An 18,323-nucleotide genomic window follows, 5' to 3' on the forward strand; every position below is an offset into this window, starting at 1 on the left:
ATTACACATGCTCTCTAAATGGAAAGTCACGCTTCAGGTTGGAGCAAATAATGATACATCTAAGCAACATGAATTATGGATGGATCCCAACTTACAAAAGTTCAAGTTTATAACAGTTTGAAAAAGTTTATAACAGTTTGAAAATTAAGTTTCAGTAGAAACTATACATCAAATTTTGAATTTTAATTTTTTTCCCTCAGATTAGTTATGTGCAGTATGATACTCTCTCGTGATGCTGAGAAGGGCAGCAGTTTGCAGATCCCAGTTAGCTATGTGATCACAAGGGGAAACAACTGATTCTCTACAATGAATTGTGTTGCTAAGGTATATCAAGTCTTAAGTTAGGTGTATTAAATGCACTTTTTACCCTGCAGTCCTGGGGATCCAACCCAGGGCCTCACACAAGCTAGGCAAGCACTCTACCACTAGCCACACCCCCACTCCTTTTAAATTTTATTTTTAGACAGGGTCTTACTAAATTTTCAAGGCTGGCCTTGAATTTACAATCCTCCTGCGTCAGCCTCCTGAATAGCTAAGATTAAAGACACATAGCACATCAACTTAGATACATTTTTGAGCAGTGGCATAGGTCTACAATCCCAGTTACTTGGGAGGATGAGACAAGAGGTTTGCAAATTTGAAGCCAGACTGGGCAATTTTAGTAAGACCCTGTCTAAAAATTTTTAAAAAATAATAATAAAAATAAATCTTTCTTTTGGAATGGGCTATGAATGTAGCTTGTGCAGTCTGCACAAGGCCATGTTGAATCCCTAGTATCACCACACACACACAAAAAAAAGAATTTTTGATATATATTTAACTTAAGACATGACCCTATATGTATGTATTTGGGATGGGAAAAGAGAGAGATTTATGTGGTGTTAAGGAGTTGGCTATTTATTTTTTTATTTAAGACAAGGTCTTGCTAATAAGTTGCCCAGGATGGCCTTGAACTTTCAATTCTCCTGCCTCTCTAGTCCCTAGGATAATCAGTATGCACCACTGATATGGACTTACAAAGTTTTAAATGTATGTATCTTAAGAATACACAACAGGGGCTGGGGTTGTGGCTCAGTGGTGGAGGGCTTGCCTAGCATGTGTGAGGCAATGACTTACGATTCTAAGCATCACATATAAATATAAATGAATAAAATAAAGGTTCATCAACAACTTTTTTAAAAAAAAAAAAAAAGGAATACCCAACAATAGGAGCTGGGGATGTAACTCAGTTGGTAGAATGGTTGCCTAGCACACCCACGGCCCAGGTTAACAAGAACCACAAAAACCAGAAGCAAAACCAAAACCCAACAATAGAGCCCACGAAATTGAAACATGCAATAAAAAATCTTAAAAGGAATTAAGAGAAATTGCCATAACACAGATACATTTAAAATATGTTATTATCTTCTCACACGTACTAATTGTTTCATCCTATTAATTACTATTAATTGGCAGGGTTTAGTAGACCTATTTTAGTTGTGTTCAAATAATAGCATTTGTGCAACACTACAGTTGAGTAATACATCATAATATATAATTTCACATAATCACCAATTTTCACTTTCTAATTTTAAACTAGTGGCTTTAGAGTGTATGTGTCTGTTACATTACGCTCTGATCAGGTATAGCTGTGTTCTACGTCGGCTCTGCAGTCCGGCCAGTCCAGGAGGAGAGGCATCCCATCCCCTCCCTCACAAGCCCCGCCCTCATGACAGGCCACGCCCCGTAACGGACCCAGTCCCTCAACTCCCCTCTTCCTAGACTGGCCCCTTCTTCTCACTCTCCAGGCTCCGCCCCTCATGGCCAGAGCTGGTGAAGTCTCCGAGGAAGGCTCGCCTCTTCCTGTTCAGGTTGTCATGGTGGCGCTCAGCCTGCCCTCCCTGCTTTGTCCTTTCCGGTTATAATCCGGCGTGGCAGCGGGGGAAGGCCGATTTAGGGCTTTGAGGCCCTGTCATGGCGACGCCTTTTCTCTCCTTCCGACCGTAGGTTGTTATGGCGGCTCCCTGAGTAACCACTTCCGGACCCAGCCTTCCTGGTTGCCCTGGTGCTTCCTACTGCCAGGTCTACCATGGCGGTGATCGGGGTTCACCGGAAGTAACATATCGGAAGTGAGGCGGTGCCTCTGCCCGGAAACGAGCGCGGCGCTGGGAAAGATGGCGGCGGTGGGCAACACGGTGCCCTGCGGGGCCGGGTCTTGTGGGGCCCGGCCCGACGGGCAGCCCAAGCCTGGGCTGCAGCCGCACGCGCTCCTTGCTGCCGGGCCAGCGCTCATAGCAAGCGGCGACGAGCTGGTTGCCGCTGTGTGGCCATACCGGCGGCTCGCTCTGCTGCGGCGCCTCACCGTGCTGCCGTTCGCGGGTCTGCTCTACCCAGCGTGGTTGGGCGCTGCGGCCGCCGGTTGCTGGGGCTGGGGCAGTAGCTGGGCTCAGATCCCCGAGGCCGCGCTGCTTGTGCTGGCCACTATCTGCCTCGCGCACGCGCTCACCGTCCTCTCGGGGCATTGGTCCGTGCACGCGCACTGCGCGCTCACCTGCACCCCGGTAAGTGCGCGCGCACAAGCCCGACCCCTGGCTCAGTTGGGCCTCGCCACGGATCCCAGCTGCAGCAATCTTGTAGGTCCCCAGCACGTCCGGATCCTCCCCATCTGCTAGGACTGAGTCCCCATTGGCGCCCTCTACCCTTTGGCTCAGGCTTAATCTTGACCCCGTTGCTGACTTGCTGTGCGATCCAGGTGTGGATTTATTTCGTTTTCTCTGGGTATATTAATTTAAATTCAATAATGTCATACCTGTAAGACTTGTGCAGGGCTCAGCATATGTTGCTGTTTGATAGGACGTGTTAGTGCTAGCTCCCACACTGTCAAATACTCTGTTGTTTCTCCAGAAACAGGCCTGCCTGCCTTCTGGAATGTCTCCTGTTTTGATTTTCAAAGTGTGAGGCTAGATCTGTGGGGTGGGTTCCCCCCATCTGTGATGCCTGGTCCTATAACCAAGTAACGCTGTGCAAATGTTCAGCCTCCTAGCTGTGCTAGATCAAAAAAGCATGAAATGCAGTGAGTTGCAATGTTTAAAGTGAGCTATTTGTGAGTAAGCAGCTTAATAGCTTGAAGTCTCATAATGACTATCTTTAAGGGTGGTGATGGTGAGGACTACTCAGAATACAGTTGCAAGGCAGTGCATGTGACCCTCAGTCCAGAGTTCTAAATGAATGAGTGCTGCTACAGAAGGTGGTGACCATGAACTGCCCTAGATTGGCAGTTGACATCCAGTGACTACACCACCACCTGCTGTGCCTGCCTCATAACATTTGGAGCCCTGGACCCTGAGGTCTGCCTCCAGTGAAACTCCCTTCTAATCCCAGGTTTGTGTTGACCTCAAGAAGAGGAAAAGGGGACAGCAACAGGAGTTGCAGGATGAGATAGAGCCACCTTCTTTGGCTCTTAATATGCATTGGATCCTCTTTCTCCTGGCAGTGTGAACCCATTCTCCCCTCCAGAAAAACATCCCAGGGGAGAAACTTCTGGGCTTGGTGACTTCTGTTGGTTCAATGAAAGACCCCAGCAATAGACAATTAAAGGAAGGGGATTTGAGGATTGTGACATTCTCCATCCACCCTCACTGGCGTTTAGCTGCCCTTTGGTCTTCAGCTAAAACAGTGTAGCTGTGAACTTCCTTTCCAGGGAGGAGCTAAACAGCCTTGGAGTTAGGAGAGACTGATCTGGGTTTGCATCACAACTCAGATAGGTGGTTCTACTCTCTGAGTTTCAGTTTCTCCCTCCTGTAAAGTGAGAACAGTAACACCTACCTCCAAGTGCAATTATAAAGAGCTGAAATGACATCTGCAAAGTGCCTACCATGGAATCAGCACCATGTATTTTCTACTTTTCTCTCATGGCATTACCAAAGTTCGTAGTTATATATTTACTGCTGTTTTCTGCCTGCTACCGTGTCTAGTCTACTCCCTTCATGGCAGTTTGTTAGAGTCATGACCATGCTCCTATCCCCTTCTTCTCCCCCCCAGTCATCACAGGGTCTAGCAGAAAAGGAGGGTCTAACAGCAGCCGTGGAAAGAATACAGCACACAGGATTGAGGGAGTACTTCCTGTGTCTTAGGTAAACAGCACGAACAGAACAGGCAAAGTCAACTGCCTTTGTGGCATTGGTGGGAGAAATAACTCGTTCTCAGCAGTTGATGCTAAAAAGAGATAACATTGAGGCACTGCCTGAAATCCTAGCTGCTCTATTACAGATTTGAGGCAGCCTAGGCAAACCCTATCTCAAAATAACCAAAAAAGGATGAGGGTGTAGCTCAATGGTACAGCACTTGCCTAGCATGTGCAAGTCCCTGAGTTTGATCTCCAGCACCACAAGAAAAAGAGACAACACTGAGATAAGCATGGGGCCATTGCCAGGGAACTTTAGGTGGGGCAGCCAGGAGGGGCTTCTGAGAGGGTGACATATAAGTAAAGGCCTGAAGGCATCAGGGGAGCCAGCTGTATGATGTGTTCCAGGTAGAGAAAAGGGTATATACCAAGGCCCTTTGTTCAGACATGGATAAACCTTGTGTGTTAGACTACACAACAAGAATAAGGGATGGGAGAGAGACAAGAGTGGTAAGGGGTGGGCTGTGAGGGAGCTTGTACTAAGTGCCAGCTATCATTCTTCCTCTTTTTTTTTTTTTTTTTTTTCCTTTGTGTTGAGATCAAACCTAGGGCTTTATACATGCTAGGAACATGTGAGTTGATTCACAGCCCTGGGTGTTGGGTGCTATCCATGACTCCAGTTTCATGATATGGGATCAGGGGCACAGTGAGGTGGTGCCCCTTATACAATGACAGGCTGGAAAATGGCCAGGCCAGTGTCAGAGCCCAGTGATATGTTTGGAACGTGACCCATGCAGCTGCTGTGCCCACATGCCCCCACCCATGGGAGCTGTGGACCCATGGCTTGAAAAGGGCTCAGTGGCAATGCTTTGCCTCTGGCAGGAATACAATCCTAGCAAAGCGACCTTCGTAAAAGTGGTACCGACCCCCAACAATGGCTCCACGGAGCTCGTGGCCCTGCATCGTGATGAGGTAGGGACCACCTACTGGGCCACCCAGATCAAGGGGTTGGGAGGGATTCCTGGATACTGATATCTCTCAGGTCAGAGTCCTCTGTCACAAACATACCTTCTACTGCAGGGTGAAGATGGGCTTGAGGTGCTGTCCTTTGAATTCCAAAAGATCAAGTATTCCTATGATGCTCTTGAGAAAAAGCAATTCCTCCCTGTGTCCTTTCCTGTGGGAAACACCTTCTCATATTATCAGAGCAACAGAGGGTTCCAGGAAGATGCAGAGATCCGAGCAGCTGAGAAGAAATTTGGGAGCAACAAGTGAGTCTCTGTTGCCGGCCCCTTTGGCATTTCTACCCTGCTCTTCTCCCTGCTTAGGGTGTCCAGGATGTGAGACAGGTATCTGCCTTTTAGCCAAACGTATCAGGTGAACATGGCACCTTTGAGAAACATGCTGTACTCTGTCTCCCTCAAACTTGTCTGCTGACACAAATTGCCAGAGGGCCTAGAATGAAGACCCTTGCCCCATGGTGTGAGACTCTTAAACATGCTACTTCTCAAGGGAGCGTGGTCCATGGCCTTCCTCAGCAGCAGTTTTTATTTTGTTCTTGCAATTTCCTCTTTTAAATTTGTTCTTTAAACTTTTGTCCCTAGCCAGGTATGTTGTGGTACACACCTGTAATCCCAGCTACTCAAGAGGCTAAAGTGGGAGGGTTGTGAGTTCAAGCCAGCCTGAGGAAAACCTGGGGATATAGCCCAGTGGTACAGCATTTGCCTAGCAAAAGCAAGACCCTGGGTTGGATACCCAGCACCCTGCCACACACACACACACACAGAAAAGGATTTTAGTAGGGCCAGAGGTGGAGCTCACTGGTAGAACCCATGTGTGGAAGACCCTGAATTTCATCCCAAGTAAAAAAAGAATGACATGGATGGTCATAATAGCTATTCTTTTGTACTGAGTAGAATGACAGATGCTCCATATGCACTTTCTCCTTCAATCTTTACCAAAACCACATGTGCTGACATGCATCCAGGAAAGGACAGCATGAAGCTAGACTTCAGACCCTGTCAAGCTCCCATCCTGGCCATTTGGCAATGGTCCTCTACCTAGAAACGCACAAGATATCTCAAGGGATTCTTTACTGGCGCAGTGATTTTCAGGAAATTATAAAGGTGTTTACCATGACTGTCTATGTAAGGTGAAGATTTCGAAGAAGCATTTACCATCTCCCCTAGCCTGAGGTGGGCCACATAAATGAAGTGGCATAGATATTTTATTTCATGACACTTTCCCTTGAGTAGAGGCCCCTAACAGGATACAGGATGGGAACCATGTTGTTATGGGTTGTTTTTACAACAGTGGGATCATTCTTTGGTTTCATCATCTCGCATCCCATTATATCTGGGCATGTCCCTTCATTCCCTCATTGGTTGGGCCTTAGACTGGGCTACCATACAGTGCCACAGAAGATGCCCTTGAGCCAAGCTCTCTGAATTCCAGGGATTTTATTCGGGAAGATAGGTAATCCTAGTTCCACTGGGGGTAGGACTGAGGCTCTGTATTTTAGACCCCCAGGAAAACCCAAAAAGGAAAAGCACTGCCAGTTCCCAGCTATCGGTACCGCCTCTGCAACTTCAGGGCTCCCCTTGTTTGGTCACTCTTCTATTTGTTGTTTCACCTGACCAGGTGGCAGGGTTCTGATCTTGCCCCAGGCCCTCCAGGTGGGTGATGCCAGAAGAGCCTGTTGCAGATTCTGAAGCCTGGGTTCTGCAGAGCAGAGGACTATGTGGCCAGTGTGTCAGCACTGGGCACAACAGAGCCAAGGAGGAATCATGGCTTAGTGGAGCTTCCTATCTGGAAGCTTGCCATACCTGGCTCCTCGTTTCTCCTGGAGGCCTACAGTGTCCCCAGGTGGAGGTGTCGAGGATAGGGTCTTTGCACCTCAGTGCTTTGCATCAGTAACTGGATGTGGGGTGTGGTCTTTTGCAGGGCTGAGATGGTGGTGCCTGACTTCTCTGAGCTTTTTAAGGAGAGAGCCACAGCCCCCTTCTTTGTCTTTCAGGTAAAGGAGCAGGTCTGGTCCTTATTCCTGTCCTCTCCCTTGGGTCTTTCACAGCCAGTACAAGTCTGTCTGCCACCTCCAAATCCCCAAACCTCCCTGTCCTCATGGGTCAGAGCCTGTGGGTGGAACTTGTATCCCTCAGGTGTACAGGGTTCCAAGGGGCAGGACAGGTGAGCAAGGTTGGACAGTCCAGTGTCCCACAGGTGTTCTGCGTGGGGCTCTGGTGTCTGGATGAGTACTGGTACTACAGTGTCTTCACACTGTCGATGCTGGTGGCTTTTGAGGCCTCGTTGGTGCAGCAACAGATGCGGAACATGTCAGAGATCCGGAAGATGGGCAATAAGCCCCACATGATACAGGTACAACCAGCAGGGATGTCTGGGGTGGGGGCATCCTTGCCCATTCTTGGGGTAAGCATAGCACAGGTGTGTCTTTTGTACTGACAAACACACCCCCATATAGGTCTACCGAAACCGCAAGTGGAGGCCCATTGCCAGTGATGAGATTGTTCCCGGGGACATTGTCTCCATCGGTGAGACCTCTTTCTGTTATATCTAGGTGGAAGCCCCTTCCTCAGGGCCACTGGCCAGTTCTCTCACCCTTCCCCCACAGGCCGCTCCCCCCAGGAAAACCTAGTGCCCTGTGATGTGCTGCTGCTGCGGGGCCGCTGCATCGTGGATGAGGCCATGCTCACAGGGGAGTCGGTGCCACAAATGAAGGTGCTTGGGGGATGGGGGGTCCTCAGTCCACTTTGGTGTGTGGGCCAAGAGAGTGGTTGAACTGGGGTCCTTTCCAGGCACAGATGGAGGAGGCAAAGTGGGCTCAAGTTAATGCCGTGGACAGGGGGGAGGGTGTTGGGTAGTATTAGGGAGTGGAAGTGAGAAACTGCAGACGTCTGGCGTATATCAGACACCTTGGGATGTTAGACTGAGGCAGGCGAAGAGAAACCAGGAGGTTCCTCGTAGAGGCCAGGTGTGGGGTCATGGGGTATCAGTGTTGCACATGTATGCAGAGAGAACACAGGGAAAGGCCTGTTGTCTCTGGTGAAGGCAGAGACCTGAGGGCTGGGTGGAATTTGCTAGGTCAGGCACAAAAATCCATGAGGTCAGACTGGCTCATCCCAGCCTCGGGGTGTAGCTCTCCAGAGACTCTCACCAAGGAGTCTAAGGTGGGGGGTGACCATCAAGACCTTTCATCTTTCTTCCCCGCCTAGGAGCCAATTGAAGACCTTAACCCAGACCGGGTCCTGGACCTCCAAGCTGACTCCCGGCTCCATGTCATCTTTGGGGGCACCAAGGTGGTACAACACATACCCCCACAGAAGGCCACCACAGGCCTGAAGCGTAGGTGCCTCAGGGGTGTCTGAGGGTACCCTATCTCCCAACCCCTCCTCCCCACATCTGCTTGATCATGAGGTACTTGAATGACGATGGCTCTGTTTGTCTCCCCAGCGGTTGACAATGGATGTGTGGCTTATGTCCTTCGTACTGGATTCAACACTTCTCAGGTGCGAGGCTTTGACCAGGGCTAGGGAGGACGGACCCCAGGGTTGGTACTGGATGGCTGAAATATTGACCCTTTTCAACCCCAGAATATAGAAAATCTGGCCTTCATGCTCTCAGGCAGGGAAGACCACCATTCTCTTGCAGGTCTCCCACCAGAAAAGGCTTCTGTCTTTCTATCCCTCTAGGGCAAGCTGCTGCGCACAATTCTCTTTGGGGTCAAGAGGGTGACCGCAAACAACCTGGAGACCTTCATTTTTATCCTTTTCCTCCTGGTCTTTGCCATTGCAGCGGCTGCCTATGTGTGGATTGAAGGTAAGCAACATGGCCCTACCCCTCTTTGAGACCCTGCCCTCTTGGCTTTCAGACTGGTAGGCCCTGTCTCTGCAGGCACCAAGGACCCCAGCCGGAACCGCTACAAGCTGTTTCTGGAGTGCACCCTGATCCTCACCTCGGTTGTACCCCCTGAACTGCCCATCGAGCTGTCCCTAGCTGTCAACACCTCCCTCATTGCCCTGGCCAAGCTCTGTGAGTGTGAAAGGTGGTGCTGGGGTCTGACTACACTGGATCTTGATGGGATCCCTGACTTTTGACCCCCACTCCTCAGACATGTACTGCACGGAGCCCTTCCGGATCCCCTTTGCGGGCAAGGTCGAGGTGTGCTGCTTTGACAAGACAGGAACCTTGACCAGTGACAGCTTAGTGGTGCGTGGTGTGGCTGGGCTAAGGTGAGTGTCAAAGACTGTGGGCCTTAAGGGTGCCCAGCAAAGGGGCTTCTGGGAAATCAAGGGATAAACAGTTTAGCCCAGACCCTTGAAGTGAAGACCTGTCAGAAGCCCTGCCTCAAAGGTCAACTTCCTGGGGTTCCCCCTGTTGTCCTCTATTAGAATAAGTGTATCGGCATGAGGGCTCAGTTCAGGCCCAGAGCAGCCAGCCCAACCTCCACCCCACACCAGCCATGTGACTTCATGCACAATACATGATCTCTCGGGCCTTCTGTGAGGCTGGTACAGTCTCATGAGGACCTAGACTCCTATCCAAGGTAGCCTCAGTGACTGACACAGAACAAGTGCTTTGTTAGGGTGCATCCCGATGTCCCTTTCTGGAATTCCTGGGGTCCTTCCCCTGGTAGAGGTACAGCTTCAACTGGTTTGCCTCTATCCTATAACCAGCTACTCCCCGTCCTTGCAGAGATGGGAAGGAGGTGACCCCAGTGTCCAGCATCCCTGTAGAAACACACCGTGCCCTGGCCTCATGCCACTCCCTTATGCAGCTTGATGATGGCACCCTTGTGGGTGACCCCCTTGAGAAGGCCATGCTCACAGCCGTGGACTGGACACTGACCAAAGGTGAGGGGCTAGAGTTTCAGGCTGTCACGGGTTACCTCTCTTTGGGCAGGTGGGCCCACAACTGTAGTGTTAGCCTAGACCAGTGGGCACAGGCTTACCTCAGTCCTGGGACAGTCCACATCCTTGGGTGTCCTGCTGGATTGGAATCCACGCTGTTCTGGCAGAAGCCACAGTGCTAGCATTCTCCAAGCTCAGGTCTCCCAGCTCTGACCCCCGGGAGGGAAGGAGGTGGGGAGGCTGGGCGGAGAGGTGGGGGCTTGGCTGCCTCTTCGGAGCAAAGCCCCTCAGGACTCGTACTTATTTGTTTCCAGATGAGAAAGTATTCCCCCGAAGTATTAAAACTCAGGGGCTGAAAATTCACCAGCGCTTTCATTTTGCCAGTGCCCTAAAACGAATGTCCGTGCTCGCCTCCTATGAGAAGCTCGGCTCCACTGACCTCTGCTACATCGCGGCTGTGAAGGGGGCCCCTGAAACCCTGCACTCCATGGTGAGCCTGCCCTGGTCCTGGAGAGAGGTGGGGAGGGCAAGGGACAGACAGTGACATCCCCCTGCATTCCCTGCAGTTTTCCCAGTGCCCGCCTGACTACCACCACATCCACACTGAGATCTCACGAGAAGGAGCCCGCGTCCTCGCACTGGGGTACAAGGAGCTAGGGCACCTTACCCACCAGCAGGTAAGGTGCTAGGCTTTTCATCTGCCATCCTCCTGTCACCTCCCTTCCTCCAGCTTCTACCTTATATATCTCAGATTTCAACCATGGGACTGTGTCGCCTGGAGCACATCTGGGCTTCATCTCCTGTCCCCACTCTGGCATGTCCTGTGTATCCTCCTTAGGGAGTGGCAGGTGTTGCAGATTCCCATCTCCCACCGCATTCCTTCCCTTCCATACTTCCTGGTCGCTGAAAGGTCTTAGCAGCATCCTCAGCTTTCAGCCCACATCTCTTCATCCACAAATTCTTCTCCCCGGTCCAATGCCAACAGCTTCCCCTTTGCATGCTGTCCTTTGGCCCTTATTCAGGCTGCTTACATACATTCTCAGCATCCTTCTAGAACTTAATGTCAGGTTGTAGCATTGTGTGCAGGGCCCCAGTTCAAGTCTAGGCTCATAGCCAGCACATGAGCCAGCACGTGTTCTTCCTTATGGTCACTGTCTTGCTCCTGAATCTGGAGCCCTCTGCTCCCCAGTGGCATAGGCCCTTGCCTTTTTCAAGAGCCATGATCTCTGAAGCCTTCCCCATGCCCCCAGATGCCATCTCGAACCCTATCCACCCCATTTCCCCATCTCTGTGGTGGCACTCAGTACTCTGTTTTCTGTGATTCTCTTTTATCATCTCTTTCTCTTGGTATCTTGGGAGTTCCCTGAAGGTACAGGGTAGAAAAGGGTAATTGGCTACAGGAAAGAGTCCCAACCTTATTGACTCGGAAGCTAAGCCTTAAGGGTTCCATGATATGCCCATGTCCACAACCAGAAGTTAGAGGCATGATCCAAAAACCTAGGCACCAACTACTGCCAGACTCCATCCCTCAAGAATGCCTAGCATCTTCCTTATACCTCCCCTGATCCTAGCCTAACTGTCCTTTAAGGACAGGATCTTTCCTTCCATCCCCTACACCCAGCACTGTTACATGAAGCTCTAGTTCCTGAGGAAGGGACTGTTATCTCCACTCTACGGGAAGTGCCAAGTGGGGACTGGCAGAGGAACCGATGGTAAAGGTACCTCACATCTGTCCACAGGCCCGGGAGGTCAAGCGTGAAGCCCTGGAATGCAGCCTCAAGTTTGTCGGTTTCATCGTGGTCTCCTGCCCGCTCAAGGCTGACTCCAAGGCTGTTATTCGAGAGATTCAGAATGCATCCCATCGGGTATGGCATGGGCCAGGGAGGTGGCAGCAGAGAACAATGTCAGCCTTATAGTCTCAATAGTGAGATTTTAGCCAGGTGCAGTCATACCTGCAGTGCTCACTCTGTCCCAACCAGAGGACACTCTAGGACACTCTTGGCTCTTCTCATGTCACCTCCACACATCTCCCGGTATCCCTGGGAAGCAAGGGCTGTTCTCCCCACTCCCCCACACCAGCCCTGTCCTAGAGAAAAAGAAGCTTAAAGCTAAAGCTGGTGGCGAGGGAAATGAGGGTGGTGGCTCCTGTCTGTCCTGATGGTTTTGTTATGTTTTTTACAGTGTTGGGGCAGAACCCAGGGCCTTGCATATGCTCAGCAAGTACTCTATCACTGAGCTGCACCCTACCCTTTTCCTAGTTGTTTTTGTCTGTCTCTGGTGGTTTGTTTTTTTCTGTTTTGAAACTTGAGAAGTTTTTTTAGGTTGTGGGAGATAGGTAGTCAGTCCTAGGGGTAGCAATTCCATGACAGGCTGATTGGTTCCTACCAGGCTCTCAGAGGTCACAGTCCATCCTTCCCATTGCCAGAATGTTCCTCCCATAGGAAACTACCAAGCCAAGAGGGTCTATACAGAGGCTGATGCTTAATTTGTATTGTAAACAAAAGTTATGGAGAATTGGGATTGAAAATAATTTATGGATATTCTCAGGACTCAGACTTACATACACATCATTTGTGCAGCACCCAAATGGGGTCGGGTGGATTGTGGCCCCAAGCCCCATTTGGGGTCAACCTTAGAGGACTGACCTCCCTCCATATCTCGCCTTAGAGATGTGGTGGCCAGTTCTCCAGGCTGGGGTTCTGCCCACCCAGGCCTACCTTGCTAAACCTTCACTCTTGTCTCCCCAAGGTGGTCATGATCACAGGCGACAACCCACTCACTGCCTGCCACGTGGCCCAGGAGTTGCACTTCATTGAAAAGGCCCACACGCTCATCCTGCAGCCTCCCTCAGACAAAGGTGAGGCTCTGGCACAGGGAAGGGATACAGGGGAGACCCTAGGCCAGGAACAGCTCCAGTCCCAGCAGCCTGCCTCAGTGATAGCAGTATCCTCAGTCACCCATTGCCATGGTGGTATTGCTAATCACAGCCCCAGGTCATTGAGCAGCTTACAAGCAGTGACTGGGACACTGGTTCCAGGATCTGCATTGTTTATTTACAGTAATGAGGCACTGGTGGTCACACTAGCTTGGGTTTTCTGCATGTTCCCAGTGTCACTGGCTGCTGCTCTAGCCACACTGGCTCACTGGCCACCTCCTCTTAGCTATCTTGGGCCCAGCAGGCTGCCCCTGTACAAGTACTCTTTTCCCAAGTTCGGGATCTGCTGGGCTCCCCAGCACCCAATGATGCCATCATCTGCCAAGTGCTCAGTATGACCAATCCCCAGGTAGATGGCTTGGTGCATGTTACCGTGTCAGTCCTAACCTGTCCCACACTGCACAGTACAGCTTATCTTGCCCACACCTCAGAGGGGAAGGCCAACTACTAAGGCAGCTATTGGTGCCCTGTTTTGTACCCAAGGAAACAGAGGTTTGGAAGTGAACCTACTTGGCCAAGTTCACTTGATGTCACTGGGCATGGGGTGTGCTCAGTGCAGGACCTGGGTAGGTACAACAGAGAATCATGAGAGGAGTTACATGGCGCAGTGGCATCACAGGGCTATGGGTGGCAAATGTTTACAGGGCCAGATAGTTGCTGGGTAGGGTCTAACCAGGCTGGCTCCTGCAACTAGCCAGCTGCCCCTTAGAAAGTTCAATCCTGGAACCCCAGGATTGTGGACAGGTGGCCCAGAGGGAACAGTCAGAACTATTGTTGACAACAAAGCTGGTCTAAACAGCCATAACAAAACCCAGGAGAAGCTTGGTTTCCCTCCCACTTGAGACATTTCCAGGGTGAGTGGTTCATTGTGGGGTGGGCTGCCCTGGCCTCTTTGTCCTCAACTCTGCATCCAAGCCAAGGCCAAGTTCTGGAAAAAGAGAAAGAAAGCACACAACATGAGAGCATTCTCAGAGCAGGAAGGGAGGCTGTCCTAGGAAAATCAGGTTTCAGGCAGGCAATGAAGATGGGAGTTCATTAGGTGAGGGATTGATGTCAAGGGTGTTTTGCACAAGGTGAAGGGTGGTTTCACTTCTGAGATCAGGCTGTCTGGGTTTGCATCTGGCCCCATCATGTAATCTTAAGCAAATAGCTCAGGCTCAGGTTCTTAGTTCCGTCAGCTATACCTAAGAGTTCAGTGAATATTCTCTGTGGAGTGCCTGGAGCAGGAGCAAGTATTTGGTGAATTATGGTATTGGTCCAAGTGTCTAGGGTTCAGTTCGGCAGGGGTGGGGTGAAGTGGGGTTGTGTTGGAAGATGAGAGATTCTAGAGAGGAGAGTCTGAGTAGCTGAGCACTCTTCCCTGACCTTGGATGCCCCACAGGCCAGATGTGCGAGTGGCGTTCCATTGATGGCAGCATCGTGCTACCCCTGTCCCGGGGCTCCCCAAAGACATTGGCCCTGGAGCATGCACTGTGCCTCACAGGTGATGGCCTGGCCCACCTTCAGGCCACCGACCCCCAGCAGCTACTCCACATCATCCCCCACGTACAGGTGTTTGCCCGTGTGGCCCCCAAACAGAAGGTGCGTGCAGGGTACTAGGGAGACAGGGGTGCTGGGGTCCCTGTGAGTGGGCACACAGCCCTCATTCAGCATGCCTCTGTCATGCAGGAATTTGTCATCACCAGTCTGAAGGAGCTGGGCTACGTGACACTCATGTGTGGGGATGGCACTAACGACGTGGGTGCCCTGAAGCACGCCGATGTGGGTGAGCCCTGATAGTAGCTGGCAGCTGTTTGTCCCTTCAGGGTTCTGGTGTTGGGCACATATCACTGTGCAAGAAAACTTGGCCTTGATTGCACATGGGTAGTCACAAAGGCACCACTTCCTGTGAGGAAGCAGTGCAAGGGATTGGGGGGGGCCACCATGATTCAGACATCAAAGTGGTGCAAGAGACAGGAACAGAGTTTGGGAGAGATGGGGCAAATGGGGAAGGCAACTCAGAAAACCAGGGGCTGAAATGATTGCTGGTGCTTCATAGACTGAGATCTCTGTCAAAGGGACACCAGCATTAAGTTAAACTTTAAGCTGAGCATAGTGGCACACGCCTATAATTCTAGTGGCTCAAAAAGCTAAGACAGGAGGATCGTGAGTTCAAAGCCAGCCTCAGAAATAGCGAGGCGCTAAGCAACTCAGTAAGACTCTTGTCTCTAAATAAAATACAAAATAGGTCAACCTAAAGTAGTTTCTGAGGTTTTCCATTGTTCCATTGCTTTACCTATTAAAGAATTGCATGAAGGATTGTCTTCCTCCTGTTACCCTCCTTGGGCAGTAAGTTTTTTTGGAAAAAGTATAGTTGTAACTTTCTGTAGTGTGATTTTTCCTTGTATTTGTTGTGGCTTTTGTTTTCTTTTTTTGTTGTGGATTTTGTTTTTCTTTCTTTGTAGTTTATTGAAAGCAAAATGGACATCTTCTGAGGTCTCCTTAGGGAGGTCAGGTGAAAGGTTCTGAGGCTGGCATGTCCACTTCTGCCATGAACAAATATACTGGAGTCCGTTTCTCAGGACCTCTCTTACCCCCTGCTCCTGTTGCCTTACCAGGTGTAGCACTCCTTGCCAATGCCCCTGAGAGAGTCGTTGAGCGGCGACGGCGGCCCCGGGACAGCCCAGTTCTGAACAACAGTGGTATTAGGGCCACCTCCAGGACAGCCAAGCAGAGGTCGGGGCTTCCATCTTCTGAGGAACCACCAACTTCCCAAAGGGTGAGTCTCTGGAGGGAGATGCTGGTACCCACTTTGGCCAGGGCTGATCCTCTGCCATCCAACCCACAGGACCGCCTAAGCCAGGTGCTGCGGGACCTCGAGGATGAAAGCACACCTATTGTGAAATTGGGGGACGCCAGCATCGCAGCACCGTTCACCTCTAAGCTCTCATCCATCCAGTGCAGTGAGTCCCAGCACCCACCATTAAGCCCATGCCCATCCTTTCACTGCACCCCACCCACACCTGCTTTTTCTCACCCCACAGTCTGCCACGTGATCAAGCAGGGCCGTTGCACATTGGTAACCACACTGCAGATGTTCAAGATCCTGGCACTCAATGCCCTTATCCTGGCCTATAGCCAGAGTGTCTTGTACCTTGAAGGTGTCAAGTTCAGCGACTTCCAGGCCACACTGCAGGGGCTGCTACTGGCTGGCTGCTTCCTCTTCATCTCTCGTTCTAAGGTAGGCCCTGGAGGTGCTGGAAGGCCAGGAACACAAGGGCCAGCTAGGGCCGACTGTTAAAAGCCCTGACATGTGCTATCCTTTCACCCTCACAGCAGCCTCTGAAATGAGAACTCTTATTTCTGTGTTATAGTTGGGGATCCAGGGCCCAGAAGCTGTGTCTGGGATAGTATAGTATGTACCAGCAGGGCAGGTGCAGGCCAAGATTCCAGGATACCTCTGAGTGGCATACCTTGGGGTGCCCACAATTTACAGGCTGGGGTCTTGACTCAGCCAGAATCCATAGGCAAGGAGAGGTCAGATGGGGAAACAATTACCAAAAGCACTCAGAGGATATGCAGGGCCCTGAAAAAAACTAAGTGAAAGCCGGACGTGTTGTCGCACGTCTGTAATCCCAACGGCTCGGGAGGCTGAGGCAGAAGGATCGTGAATTCAAAGCCATCCCCTGCAATTTAGTGATGCCCTGTCTCTAAATAAAACACAAAAAAGGGCTGGGGATGTAGCTCAGTGGTTAAGCTCCCCTGGGTTCAATCCCCAGTACCAAAAGAAAAAAACTAAGTGGGTCACAGGCTACATGGGACCTCCTTATGGAGTCCTATGCCATGCTGATCTTCAGGCCCACTGGCAATCAAGAACTGAGCATAAAGTCCCTGGCATGCACGGGCTGACACCCCAGTGGCCAGAGGTTGGGAGGTTAGTAGGGCTAATCCATGGATACCTCATGGGCCCCAGGAAGGGCTTTGAGTGGGTTCTGTTACAGCGGAAACGGGTGAATTGGAACAAAGAGAATAGGATGTGCTTTTGACTTTAAGACTCCCAAGGCTGCTGTGGGGAGTGTATAGACAGAGGATCCAGACTAGGGCAGCAGTGCCAGCCTCACCCTAGCATTTTGTGACCACTATCTGCACAAGGCCTCCCAGGAGGGAAAGGGTAGAGTGGTCCTAGGACAAGCCAGGCCTTGACCCCACCCCCAACCCTTCTGCTGCAGCCCCTGAAGACCCTGTCTCGAGAGCGACCCCTGCCCAATATCTTCAACCTATATACAATCCTCACGGTTATGCTCCAGTTCTTTGTGCACTTCCTGAGCCTTGTCTACCTGTACAGTGAGGCCCAGGCCCGAAGCCCTGGGAAGTAAGTATTGTCCCCAGAGGAAGTAATGTCTGTGGTTGGGAGTGGCAGGAGGATATGTGTGCAGATGTTTATAAGAGCCTGGGGGTCATCTCGGATGGGGTACCAAGGAGCCATAGTGGGTTCATGAGCAGGGGAGGGGTTCTTCCCACCCCCCGCATCTCTACAGGCGGGAGCAGTTTGTGGACCTGTACAAGGAGTTTGAACCGACCCTGGTCAACAGCACTGTGTACATCATGGCCATGGCCATGCAGATGGCCACCTTCGCCATCAACTATAAGGTGAGATTTGGCCTCTTGCCCAGCACACCCTGCTACATGTCCTCTTGGCCCCTACCACATGCAGCCATCTGTCCCTCTGTCCCCACAGGGCCCACCCTTCATGGAGAGCCTTCCCGAGAATAAGCCCTTGGTGTGGAGCCTGGCTGTGTCACTCCTGGCCATTGTTGGCCTGCTCCTCGGCTCCTCACCTGACTTCAACAGCCAGTTTGGCCTCGTGGACATCCCTGTGGAGGTGAGTGGCCCTGCAGAGGTACATCTGGGGCTCAGCCTGGGCCCACCTACAAGGACCTGTCCACAGGTCCCCAACTCATCAGCCCTCTCTGCTCTTAACAGTTCAAGCTCGTCATCGCCCAGGTCCTGCTTCTGGACTTCTGCCTGGCGCTCCTGGCCGACCGTGTCCTACAGTTCTTCCTGGGGACCCCAAAGCTGAAAGTGCCTTCCTGAGATGGCGGTGCTGGTACCCACCGTCTGCCCTGGCTGCCACCAGGCGGGAGCCCTGCCAGGGCCCCAGGAGGAAACAGTGTCCCCTACCCCTACCCCCATGGTGAGGCTTCCTGGCCTTGCCCTTGGAAGACTGAACTGGGGCCCCCACAGCCCTCTGCTGGCCTGGCTTGTGGAAACAGCCCCTTTGTTAAATAAAGCAGCATCCAAGATTTTAAGAAGCCTTGCCTCCATGTTGTCTGTGCCACACAGGGGTTATTGCAGGTCACGAGCCAGGTGAATTTCAGGTACTGGGAGAGGTTAGGATTGGCTGTCTTTTTCCCTCTTCCATAAATACTTGATATAACAGTTT

General features: G+C 51.2%; 1 protein-coding gene across 2 annotated transcripts; it reads left to right on the plus strand.

Moving 5' to 3' along the window:
• Positions 1-1,769: 1,769 nt before the first annotated feature.
• Atp13a1 (ATPase 13A1) lies at positions 1,770-18,192 on the plus strand. Of its 2 annotated transcripts, XM_026389973.2 has the most exons (27): positions 1,770-1,850; positions 1,987-2,540; positions 4,985-5,074; positions 5,183-5,373; positions 7,046-7,118; positions 7,322-7,477; positions 7,581-7,650; positions 7,731-7,837; positions 8,332-8,461; positions 8,570-8,625; positions 8,809-8,935; positions 9,011-9,148; positions 9,228-9,348; positions 9,812-9,969; positions 10,281-10,456; positions 10,533-10,643; positions 11,706-11,831; positions 12,715-12,823; positions 14,283-14,482; positions 14,570-14,666; positions 15,499-15,659; positions 15,729-15,843; positions 15,925-16,121; positions 17,110-17,252; positions 17,419-17,530; positions 17,619-17,762; positions 17,864-18,192. In XM_026389973.2, exons 2-27 carry the CDS (start codon positions 2,154-2,156, stop codon positions 17,972-17,974), a joined length of 3,606 nt encoding a protein of 1,201 aa, XP_026245758.1. In that variant the 5' UTR covers positions 1,770-1,850; positions 1,987-2,153; the 3' UTR covers positions 17,975-18,192. The 2 variants fall into 2 exon arrangements, with proteins under 2 accessions (XP_026245758.1, XP_077651822.1); XM_077795696.1 differs by lacking the exon at positions 4,985-5,074.
• The last annotated feature ends 131 nt before the right edge of the window (positions 18,193-18,323 follow it).

Source organism: Urocitellus parryii, chromosome 3 (assembly GCF_045843805.1).
Source record: "Urocitellus parryii isolate mUroPar1 chromosome 3, mUroPar1.hap1, whole genome shotgun sequence".
NCBI classification, from domain to species: domain Eukaryota; kingdom Metazoa; phylum Chordata; class Mammalia; order Rodentia; family Sciuridae; genus Urocitellus; species Urocitellus parryii.

Coding starts and splice junctions, on each gene's coding strand:
- Atp13a1 (XM_026389973.2), top strand. CDS start 2,154: ATGGCGGCGGTGGGCAACACGGTGCCCTGCGGGGCCGGGTCTTGTGGG. Junction 9,970..10,280: donor GGACTGGACACTGACCAAAG/GTGAGGGGCTAG, acceptor ATTTGTTTCCAG/ATGAGAAAGTATTCCCCCGA. Junction 17,531..17,618: donor CCTTCGCCATCAACTATAAG/GTGAGATTTGGC, acceptor CTGTCCCCACAG/GGCCCACCCTTCATGGAGAG.